Genomic DNA, 11716 nt, shown 5'->3' with positions numbered 1-11716 from the left:
TTTTTAAATTTGTTTGATGATCTGAATCTTTTAAGTGTGACAAATATGCAAAAAAACAAAAAACAGTAAGGGGGCAAAAACTTTCACACCACTGTATCAAATGTGATCAGATTCTGGTCTTAGAGGGCACTGTAACTTACAAAACTTATTAATGTTGAAACTGATAATCAAAAGTTGACTAACAATCAGAAGTTGGGCTAGAAACTATAATAGCTTAGTGTGTTCATTCTGGAGAGCATAAAACAAGAAAAACAGGAAGCAATACCTAAAAAAAAAACATGTGACTTTACAAGACTGGGCAATCCATAGAGTTAAACAAGTATATATATGTGTGTGTGTGTGATCCTGGACCACAAAATCAGTCATAAGTCGCACGGGTATATTTGTAGCAATAGCCAATAATTTGGTCCAAAAAAAAGCCATTGTATGGATCAAAATTACTGATTTTTTTATGCCACAAATCATTAGAATATTAAGTAAATGTGTTCAATGAAGATATTTTGTAAATTTCCTGAATACTTAGGACCATTTGATATTTCAGTTTTTCTTTTTTAATAAATCTGCAAAAATGTCAACAATTCTGTGTTTTTCTGTCAATATGGGGTGCTGTGTGTACATTAATGAGGAAAAAAAATTAACTTAAATGATTTTAGCAAATGGCTGCAATATAACAAAGAGTGAAAAATTTAAGGGGGTCTGAATGCTTTCCGTACCCACTGTATATATATATATATATATATATATAAGCATTAAGCTCAAAGTTTAGCAATGCATGTCTTCAAATGAGACATGACAAATAGCTGCTCACAACCATTTTGAAATTATTACTGTATGCCGATTCATTACTGAACAAAATCATCTTTTGACCATTCGTCGTGTCTCCTTGCCATTGCTCACAGAACTTCCTCCCACACCCGGACTTGGTGTCGACCTGTTTCCGTTTCCACTGCTTGCTCGTCCACCCGGCTGTGGATTAGCAGAGTTGCCAGAGCCTTGAGAATTCACCCCATTTCCATTGGGAGTGTCATTACCTTCAAAGAGTAAAAAATGTCTGTGGACCAGGAATACATTACATAAATAGGTTTATCAAATAACTAGGAACCCCAAAGGATTTATAATTCTTACAAAAGTATAGGCTAGTAGTGCAGTGTTTCCCAACCACTGTGCCGCGGCACACTCAAACTTCCTTATCTCTATTATATTTTGTTATTATTATTTTAAATCAGTGCTATTGGTCATCGTTATGTCTGTTTGTGGGTTTTACAAATATTTAACCCAATGAAAAGCATTCAAAAGAGCGTGTGACTAAACCTTGTAACGCCATTGGATGCTCAAATTGTCAGTCAAACCTAACTCCACCCCGCCTCCATTCAGAATGAAACGCCGCGACACGCAGTTTGAAGACAGACGTCTAATTCTTCACAATGCAAGGGTAAATAAAGAACTGATGTTTAATTAAGTACAGCGTTGCCTTGATTCAAGAAACGCTGTCTATAAAGGCTAATGTTTTTGTGTGTTTAAAGAGCAGAGAAGAGTCTTAGCATTTGCTGTCTAGTTGTAGCCAATACACTTTCCTACGTTTTAAAGGGGCCATATGATGCGATTTCAAGTTTTCCTTTCTCTTTGGAGTATTACAAGCTGATTGTGCATAGATAAGATCCCTGAAGTTGCAAAGACTAAAGTCTCAAAACCAAAGAGATATTCTTTATCAAAGTTAAGACTCTGCCACGCCCCCCTAAAACGGCTCGTTCTAACACGCCCCCACATATCTACCTCACTATGTGGAAATATTAGCATAATGCCGCCCAAATGTGCACGAAAAGAAAGAAGGCGTGGTTTCAGTAACCGCAGTTAGTGTTGAAGCAGCCATGTCAGGGAGACGCTGTGCGTTTTTTTTTTTAGGCGAAAACAAAAAAAACATTCTGTTACACCAAATACACAAAATAATGATCTTTAAAAAAGCATCATAGGACCCCTTTAATAATAATATAATCAATAATCAACTCACTCTCCAATCTTCTGTAGTTCACCTCCCCTTCCAGTGTACAGCGTCAAACAGCCTTTAAAAACTGAGGCATAACTGCGGCAAAATATAAATGTACTGTAAATAGTTCTGTAGACTGTAAACTTATACTTTTAGTCTTGTATATCAACAGTTTTAGCGATATTTACTATAAAATTACAAAACTGTTCACTATAATCGATTGTTTATATTATTGCAGAATGAATGCGTCTTTTGAGCAGTCAGCATATGTTCAAAAACGCTTGATAGACTTTCAAGGTGTATCAATCACAGTTTCACCCTTTGTTAAGTCTGATGATGTCACCAGCCTGGATGAGGCCACCGACTTCGTCCCAAACCGATATACTGATGCTGCCCGTCTTGTCAGCCACTTTACATGTGCGCACCTCATGACCGTCTTTGGTCTTCGTCACTCGTCCTTGAATGAGAGAGTTTGAGAGAAGGTTCAGATCTTGATTCAGAGTCCGGGTGACTACTGCTGAGATTCGACTGTTACAGTATTTATAGCTAAATACACAAAAGAAAATATGATCATTTACAGTGTTTATTGCATTATTTTAGAGTCATGTTTTCACCACCTGTATAATGGTGGTTGTCATAATATTATAATAGGTTAAAAAATAGTAATGTGGTATATTAACACTATTTCAGTTAATAAAATATACAATTACTATAAATTAATTTCAGTCTTTTTAGCGGTAAAGTAGATTAGATTTCATGGATTTTTTATTTATACTACATTAATATACTTAAATATATTTTAAAACGTAACTAAATGTCAATGACAAATGGAGCCATTAACAAAAAGTACAACAATTCAAAGGATTACCATGAGTGCATGATGAATAGGGAAATAATACAACACTAGGGCATATATTAAAATATGAAAACGTTTTACAGTGTTTACTGTTGTACTATAGTACCATCACAGTACTTGCTTTTAAGGGACTGAGCTACTACAATGCATTAAGCCATTATTAGATGCACTCCAGTTATTCCCAAAATTCAGTATTGTGGGGTTGCTATTGTTGGTTCCTGTGTGAAAAAAAATGCTTTTGGTTTTCCTGATATGTCGGTCAGGTCACTGCATTAAGCCATTATTAGATGCACTCCAGTTATTCCCAAAATTCAGTATTGTGGGGTTGCTATTGTTGGTTCCTGTGTGAAAAAAATGCTTTTGGTTTTCCTGATATGTCGGTCAGGTCACTTTAAATAAAAAGCATCTGCTAAATAGATTGAGGTGTAAAGGTGAGGTGTCCAAGTCGCAACATCTAGCTACTGGGGTGCCTCAGGGCTCAGTTCTTGGACCACTTCTCTTCTCTGTCTACACTAAAAACACATCTCTTCCATCTTTATTTGACCCTCTAACTCTAGCACTTTCTATTCTATTTTAATTCTACTTCATCTACATTTATCATCTTTTTTATTAAAAAAAAAAATTATATTTTTCTATTCTATTTCTTCTATTCTATCTACTTGTCTTTCTTTGTGTGTGTGTGTGTTTATGTGTGTATAATATATATATATACACACACACACACATACCTTGCTACGTGTACTGCGTTAGGCTAACAGAGACTTGTCATTTGCACTTATATATTGTTGCTCTTTTGTTAGTTTTGACTGCTTTTATTGTCCTCATTTGTAAGTCGCTTTGGATAAAAGCGTCTGCTAAATGACTAAATGTAAATGTAAATAATCCAATGTTAATGCAGTTAAATTATTATTATTTTTCTTCCTTTTGTTCTTCCACTTCATGTAGGTAATGTGTTGTTTGGACACCTGTTTCCAGCACGATGAAGATGACACTGAGATTCTTGAGTCCAGGTTTAACGTCCTTCACATGAGTCTCTGTGCTCATGATCAGTCTGCTTCTGCCCAAATCCTGCAAAAACTGATACACAACATGTCAGTCCACATCTGCTGCATTTACACTCACTATTTCAAATCACATGCAAGACAATACTAATTAAAGATGCATGTAAGCGAATAACTTTTTTTTGTCAAACAAACATTGATTTCGCTGTGACGACACATGCACGTGTAACACTGCAAAGCAGGAAACTAATGAAAACACCTACTGGTTAGCACTGAGCTATGGCTGCCTTTTCTGTTTTAATAGTAGCCTACTATTTCTCGTCATCTGCAACACTTTGTGTGAATGATATTGAACAGACTCACTGCGCGAAATGTTCTGACAGCTGTCAATCATCACAGTTAACGTGGACATTCAACTACCGCTTACAGTGGTTGACGGTTTTTTCATAAAAACGTCATGACGCAATGTTTTCCGTACGTCATGACGTAGTTATCCACACGTATACGACCCCGCACAAGTTCAAACCCAAACGTATGCATAATTTGAAAGTTGAATGATCTGCAAGAGTTAAATGAAAATGTGTAAGATTTATGTGAAAAATATTCATGTTTTTACAGATACATTTTAGACTTGAGCTGCACGGTCCTTCTTGTGAAATATTTGTATTATTATTATTATTATTATTAATATTATATATCTGCTAAATGACTAAATAATAATTTGTAATATACATGCGTGTTAAATCCACATATGATAGATATCTAGGCTGCATTTAACGCGTTATAAGCGTGCATTTAATCCCTCATTCATTCGACTTTTTAAGGTAAGATTAATTAAAATAAGTGTGTTTAGGGTGCGTTTTGAAATAGTTATTATATGAAATGCACACGTTGTCACACCATAAAGAGTCAACTTTAAATCGCTGGGCAAATTCAGATGTGAAAATAGTTCGGAGGCGCAATCCAAATTAGAAATTCATAAATTGGAGCAACTCGGGATTTGTTTATTAATTTATTTGAAAAACTTCGTCTTATTTAATTTAGTCCCTTAAACGAATTCTTAGATTTTGTAACGTTTGGCTTAATGCGTTCGTCAGTTGTTTTACATAACACTAATATGCTAATGTTTATTTGTTTCATTGTTTTGCTCATCTGCTGTGCTTCTACATTAACTTTCAGCACAGTGTCAATATAGCACATGTTACAGAAATTATTCACTTGTGGAAATAAAGATGTCTTGTAATCAACACACCAAATATTAAAGCAGTTTGCCACAAAAAGGTTGTTGTTTAATTTCTTATTTAGTAGTTGTGCAGTACATTCATATATTCATTATGAATATAGACCTTTCTCCGTCTAAAATCTACATTAACTTTCAGCACAGTGTCAATATAGCACATGTTACAGAAATTATTCACTTGTGGAAATAAAGATGTCTTGTAATCAACACACCAAATATTAAAGCAGTTTGCCACAAAAAGGTCGTTGTTTAATTTCTTATTTAGTAGTTGTGCAGTACATTCATATATTCATTATGAATATAGACCTTCGTCCTTATTTCTCAGGTTGAGTGATTTAGGATAAACAAAATGGCCACAGAATCTGATTTAGAAAATGAGATTAGCCCCGTTGACTTCATTCAGCTGCAGGAGTATATAGAATATAAGTGTCTTTCATAAAATCACCACATCCAGAATATTATGAGACATAATTCTTCATTGACTCATACATGATAGAATAACAAGATAAATCATGGAACAGCCTTTGGCAGAATATTCTAGTTAAATATCTGACAAAAGGTTGCTATTATTTGTTTGTTTTTTATTTAATTTTATAATTGTTTTTTTTCTTCTTTGTTTTTCTTTGTTTTGAATTTCCTAGACAGCAGGATAAAGGCAAAAGATGCAATGAAGGAATTTCATTCAGGTGGAAAGCTGGTCCACCACAGGTTTGGAGATGTAAGCTTAACAATGGCTCCCACAATAGTTAATTTGTCCATAAATAATATAAGCATCACGTTAAAAATGATATAATAAATTTGGGGGGTGATTGTTTGATATTTAGCCAGATTTTGGTTAAATTTAAAGTAGCCTATATAACTTAAAATATATAACTTAGTGTAAATGGGATAGTTCACACCCAGAATGAATGAATGAATGAATAAATAAATAAATAAACAAATTCATTCATTCATTCAATGTTGTTCCAAACCTCTTCACATCCAAACTTCATGAGAGATCTAACGCCTTGTTTACCTATTATATTGCACAAGACAAGATAATAATGTTCTACTGCACATGCACTTTTTTAATATTTTGAATAAATGCAATACCTGACAATGCAATTTCAAACAGTGAAAACAGTATTAATTCATCATTTAAAATAATCAGCATCTTGATATGCCACACCTGTGAGGTGGATGGATTATCTCGGCAAAGGAGAAGTGCTCACTAACACAGATTTAGACAGATTTGTGAACAATATTTGAGAGAAATAGGCCTTTTGTGTACATAGAAAAAGTCTTAGATCTTTGAGTTCAGCTCATGAAAAATGGGGGCAAAAACAAAAGTGTTACGTTTATAATTTTGTTCAGTGTAGGTACAAAAGGTAAATATATAATCAGTGACAGCGTGCAAGCATCTGCATCTATAACTTCTGTATTATGAAATACATTTTTCAGTAATTATGGACAAAAATATATTTAAATTAGGTAATTGTGTTCTTACTGTCACTAACATTAAATTGCACACGTGCATAATGATTATTTGTGGGTTTTCACCAGTGTTGGGGAGTAACTAGTTAAATGTAACTGGATTACTTAATTTAATAACAAAGTAAATGTAACTGTAATCTATTACAGTTACTAAGAAAAAAAAAAATGTAATTAAATTACAGTTACTTAAGAAAATGTTAAAGATTACAAAGGGGGTTACATCTGAATATTTCCTGTAAAAAGCTAGGATATGTTGAATAAAATTAATTTGCTCCTTTGCCTGTTTTTGATGTGCACGATGCCTCCTGCCATTTAAAGGCCATTTAGTAAAGTGATGCAATTCTGACGTTAACCCTGCCTGCATAAAATATTTGAAAATGATTAACAGTTAAAAACATTCATTAGAAATTTAGAAAAGTAGTCAAATATAATCAGTTACCAGTTAAAATGCCATAAATATCAACCAAATTTTAGAGAAAAGCTGCAGCAAATGGAGTCATTTTGGGCTGCAAAAATCAGAAAAAAGTGAAATCCAGGTTATTTTATTTGTTGTGGTGATCATTACTTTGAATTTGAGTGTTATTTGTTTGCTGCCAATCTTTGATCTCCTCTTTCAGGATGTGTCTCTCTTAAAGCTGTATCTTCTTACTTTTCCATATTGGAGGATGGAAATCCACGAGACAAACTAGAGTGTAAGACATTCATTGACTTTAAATCTCTAGTAGATAATATCACTAATACTATGTACTAATACCACATATAATGTAAAATGAGTTGAATCAGTTTTTAATAATCTAAATTATTATATAAACTTGCCATTTGTTTTCAAGTGTAGTTGAATGTAGTCTATACATGCTAAGTATTTATTAACACCTATTTGGCAGACACCTTCAAGTTATATGGTAAAGATGAATGGACTTCTTGATAGCAAGGTAACAACTGGCATACCTTTTTGATAGGTCTATGTATATTTTGATATTTCTATGTAATGCTACGCTCTTAATTCCCATTGTAGCTTGCTTAGGTTCAAATTAGCCGGCTAACATGTTCAGTGATCTCCTCTTAAAATATTTATTATAATAAATGATACGTTTTTTTTCTGTGTTTGTTTAAAAGGAAGTTGACAATTGTTACACAGATGATGCACGCTGCAGAATACCTTGGATGGGATGTGATAACTAAAGCCAGTAAGTTCATACATACAAGTAACTCTTGTCATGTTATGTACATTGTTTCAAAGCAGCATTACAGAGAACAAAAGTACTAATATCTGAATTCATCTGCCATGGATGACTCCACACCACATTCTATCAAACTCTTTCCTCATCAGAGTACCATCACTGGGAAATAGGATACAGGTTTCAGTCAATACTACGTAAAGCTGTCTTTGAAGATGGCATACAGTGCCACTTTTTAAGCTGGCACACAGTAAATCGGACTCGATCTTTATTTTTACTGTGCTAATTGTGAATGGTTCATCCATCCATATGTTTTATACAATTTTTTGACCTTCAAAATCAAAATCTTTAATCACCATATCATACATTTCTCTTTCTATAACATGGGTCTTCTCTGCTAAATCATCATTCTTTTTAAACAACAGGGTGTTTATTTTGAATAATTTCGTTCATATGGCATGCAGTGCCCTGCGGGCTTTTATAGCAACTTCAGGGATCTTATCTATCCACAATCAGCTTGTAACACTCCAAAGAGAAAGGAAAACTTGAAATCGCATCATATGACCCCTTTAATTGCCAATTTAAAATTTCCAGTGGGAGTTAAAACCAGACCAAGATAAATATATTGTAAAGCATGTTGAAGTGTGGTGTTGTTTAAAGTAAATATATGTTTATGTTCTAGATTTCTGTTTTTGTTTTCCTGAAATATCATAATCTTAGTTTTTTGGATGTTGACTTCTAAGGTCCAATCATGGCAGTATTTAGTTAAAATGTCAAGGTTGTTCTAGAGACCTTCTGGTGTTTTAGATAGAATTAGCAAGTCGTCTGCATACAGTAAATATTTGACTTCTGTGTCGAATAATTGTAGTCTTGGACTTTTTATACATTGTTCATTTTTTTAGGTGCTTAGAGACATGCAGAAAGCCATAGACAGCAGTGGTACTGTAACCCAACAAGAATGGATACAAGGTAGCTTGAACAACATTCCTGTACTGGTTTTGCTTGGATTAAAGGTAAATAAGCTTTGTCATATATATATATATATACAGTGGGTACGAAAAGTATTCAGACCCCCTTAAATTTTTCACTCTTTGTTATATTGCAGCCATTTGCTAAAATCATTTAAGTTAATTTTTTTTCCTCATTAATGTACACACAGCACCCCATATTGACAGAAAAACACAGAATTGTTGACATTTTTGCAGATTTATTAAAAAAGAAAAACTGAAATATCACATGGTCCTAAGTATTCAGACCCGTTGCTCAGTATTTAGTAGAAGCACCCTTTTGATCTAATACAGCCATGAGTCTTTTTGGGAAAGATACAACAAGTTTTTCACACCTGGATTTGGGGATCCTCCGCCATTCCTCCTTGCAGATCCTCTCCAGTTCTGCCAGGTTGGATGGTAAACGTTGGTGGACAGCCAACCTGACAGAACTGGAGAGGAACACACACACACATACATATATATATATATATATATATATATATATATATATATGTAATCATACACCAATGTTGTCATATGGTGTGGAATTCATTATACAGTATGTGACCCTGGAGCATAAAAGCAGTCATAAGTATCACGGGTATACAACAGCCAACAATACATTGCATGGGTCAAAATTTATGCCAAAAATCATTAGGATATTAAGTAAAGATCATGTTCCACGAAGATATTTTGTACATTTCCTACCGTAAATATATCAAAACTTAAACTTTTAAGTTTAAAAAACTTTTAAACATTATCTTCAGGTAGCTGAAAAAGATGGCCAACATGTCTGGCGGCTGAAGAACTTCAACAGGCCCACATATTGCTTTGTCTCTCAGAACATGATGTAGGGCCTAAGAAAACAGGGCTTGTCATGCAACTGTGAGTTTACTAATCATAATCTTTTTAATTTAATTCATGAGCATATTTATTTTATATCAATGTACAGCTTTAAGCACCAAGAATGTTAACTATGTATAAAAATAATTATAAGATAACTATATATTATCATCCAGACCAACGTTCTGTTCATTATAAGCATGTTGCTGTTTTGTCATCTGTCGCTTTAAATGCTCGAGCTCTTTAGAGCAGCACTATGTAACTTTTTCTGTTCAAAATTTGCAAAATGTATATAATGAGCGAGTACATCATGAATTAATCTTCCAAACCGCGTTTTTGTCTTATTCCGAATCACTACGTTACACTTATAATAAGTACTTATATTTGGACTATTGTAGCCTGGTCGGGTCGTCACCGCTGCGGAGTAACACATACCTGCGTGAATCGCCAGACATAATCTTAGAGAAGTAGCTCCGGTTGGAATGTTCTTCCGCGGGATGTGTGCAGTTCTGTTTATTAACCGCTAGAGAGCCAAAAGTTACATAGTGCTGCTTTAAAGCAGAATGGATTCTGATTGGCTGTCAGTGTTCATCCTCTGGTAAAAAATGATTCGAATGGTATCGTTCATCTGTGCTGGTAACATTATAGTTGTGGTGTGTGGACTTCACTATTCTTTTACATTTAGAACAATATCAATATAACTGTATCTTTCAGAACCATATCAGAACAATGGTTATCTTCATAGGTTTTGTCTTTGGTGTGAATGGGCCTTTATACATATTCTCTCAGTTCTCTCAGTAAACAGTTGTTTATATCCATAGTCCATTTCAAGAGCCCCAGCATTTAGTATATATTCATTATTACTGTAGAAGGACATTGGGCTTTTAACACTGAATATTATGTACGGCCTTATCTTATCTGATTTCAGAGCATAATAAGAATACCCTTGTCAATTGTCTTTGTATATGCCCTTACTTGTGGCTTTTTTTGTAATTTATTGACATTGTCAGTGTTGCCCCTCTTCTTGTATTGATTTCTAGTTTGCAAATACACCATCCACAGCAGCTGTGCCAACAAAAACCGCACACCGTGTGTCAGGACCTTTGTCATAGGGGTGAGAATACTTCTAATGGTTTCACAGTTCATAAATGGCATTGTACAGTAACACTTGCATGCTAATATTTGCTAATATCACATTATGTTCTGCATTATGCAACATTTGTTAAATTTGTTCACAAAAGGAATATTTCCCACCAAAATGAAAATTTGCTGGAAATGTACTCACCCTCAGGCCATCCGAGACAGAGGAGTTTGTTTCCTCATGGGAACAGATTTGGAGAAATGTAGCATTACATCACTTGTTCACCAATGGATCCTCTGCAGTGAATGGGTGCCGTCAGAATGAGAGTCCAAACAGCTGAAAAATGTAAGTAATGCTTTATTTATAGCACCTTTTAAAACAGTGTTTACAAGGTGCTTTACAGAAGAGAAATACATGTGTGCATTCACAGAAAAGAAGTGAAATAATAAAACAAAATACAATAACCAATGTGTTTTACACAAAAGAGTAAGGTCTCAATAAACCTGTCCATTACCAGTGTATTTTAAACAATGGGGTAAGACCTCAAGACTTGTCCTTTACATCACAAGTAATCCACATGACTCCAGTTCATCAGTTAACTTCTTGTGAAGCGAAAAGCTGAGAAGTGTTTGTAAGAAACAAATCCAGCATTAAGGAACTTTAAATTTACACTGTTGCTTCTGGCTAAAATATGAGTCCATAATAACTTTTCCTCCAGTGAAAAAGTCCATATCTTGTTGTCCTCTCACATCAAAATCCACTGACAAGCGTTTTGGACTGTTTTTGATTGTAAAGGGTATGATCTGCATGTTAATGTTCTGATTTAAACCTGATGACTTTATCACTGGAGATATTAATGTTATGGATAGAGGACTCATATTTTAGCCAGAAGCAACATTTTGAAATGAAAAACATCTTAAAGGGGTCATATGATGCGATTTCATTTTGTCCTTTCTATTTGGAGTGTTACAAGCTCTTGGTGCAAAAAGATCTGTAAAGTTGTAAAGACTAAAGTCTCAAATCCAGAGATATTCTTTATAAAAGTTAAGAGTTAGCCACACCTACCTAAAA

At 34.2% G+C, this 11716-nt stretch overlaps 1 protein-coding gene and 1 long non-coding RNA gene across 2 annotated transcripts; one reads left to right on the top strand and one right to left on the bottom strand.

The window, feature by feature from the left end:
- Window positions 1-855: 855 nt before the first annotated feature.
- Window positions 856-3884, bottom strand: LOC107737367 (SOSS complex subunit B1-B-like). The gene is made up of 3 exons (XM_016548848.1): window positions 3806-3884; window positions 2303-2441; window positions 856-1051 (listed from the first exon to the last, which is right to left on the bottom strand). Exons 1-3 carry the CDS (start codon window positions 3882-3884, stop codon window positions 856-858), a joined length of 414 nt encoding a protein of 137 aa, XP_016404334.1.
- Window positions 3885-8715: 4831 nt separating this feature from the next.
- On the top strand, window positions 8716-10645 carry LOC107737351 (uncharacterized). The gene is made up of 3 exons (XR_001639790.1): window positions 8716-8745; window positions 9489-9606; window positions 10605-10645. It is a non-coding gene; the product is annotated as an uncharacterized LOC107737351 (long non-coding RNA).
- Window positions 10646-11716: the final 1071 nt, after the last annotated feature.

This window comes from Sinocyclocheilus rhinocerous, unplaced genomic scaffold (genome assembly GCF_001515625.1).
Source record: "Sinocyclocheilus rhinocerous isolate Xijiao unplaced genomic scaffold, SAMN03320098_v1.1 scaffold133, whole genome shotgun sequence".
NCBI classification, from domain to species: Eukaryota; Metazoa; Chordata; class Actinopteri; order Cypriniformes; family Cyprinidae; genus Sinocyclocheilus; species Sinocyclocheilus rhinocerous.
Note: the sequence above shows the minus strand (reverse complement) of the source record. Positions and strands in the feature narration are given on the sequence as shown.

What these genes read in the sequence shown, in the direction of transcription:
- LOC107737367 (XM_016548848.1), bottom strand. Translation starts at nt 3,884, where the DNA reads ATGAGCACAGAGACTCATGTGAAGGACGTTAAACCTGGACTCAAGAAT. An exon ending in CTTCATCGTGCTGGAAACAG is followed by an intron (nt 2,442 to 3,805) that starts GTGTCCAAACAA and finishes CTCTCATTCAAG; the next exon opens with GACGAGTGACGAAGACCAAA. An exon ending in ATCATCAGACTTAACAAAGG is followed by an intron (nt 1,052 to 2,302) that starts GTGAAACTGTGA and finishes CCTGGTCCACAG; the next exon opens with ACATTTTTTACTCTTTGAAG.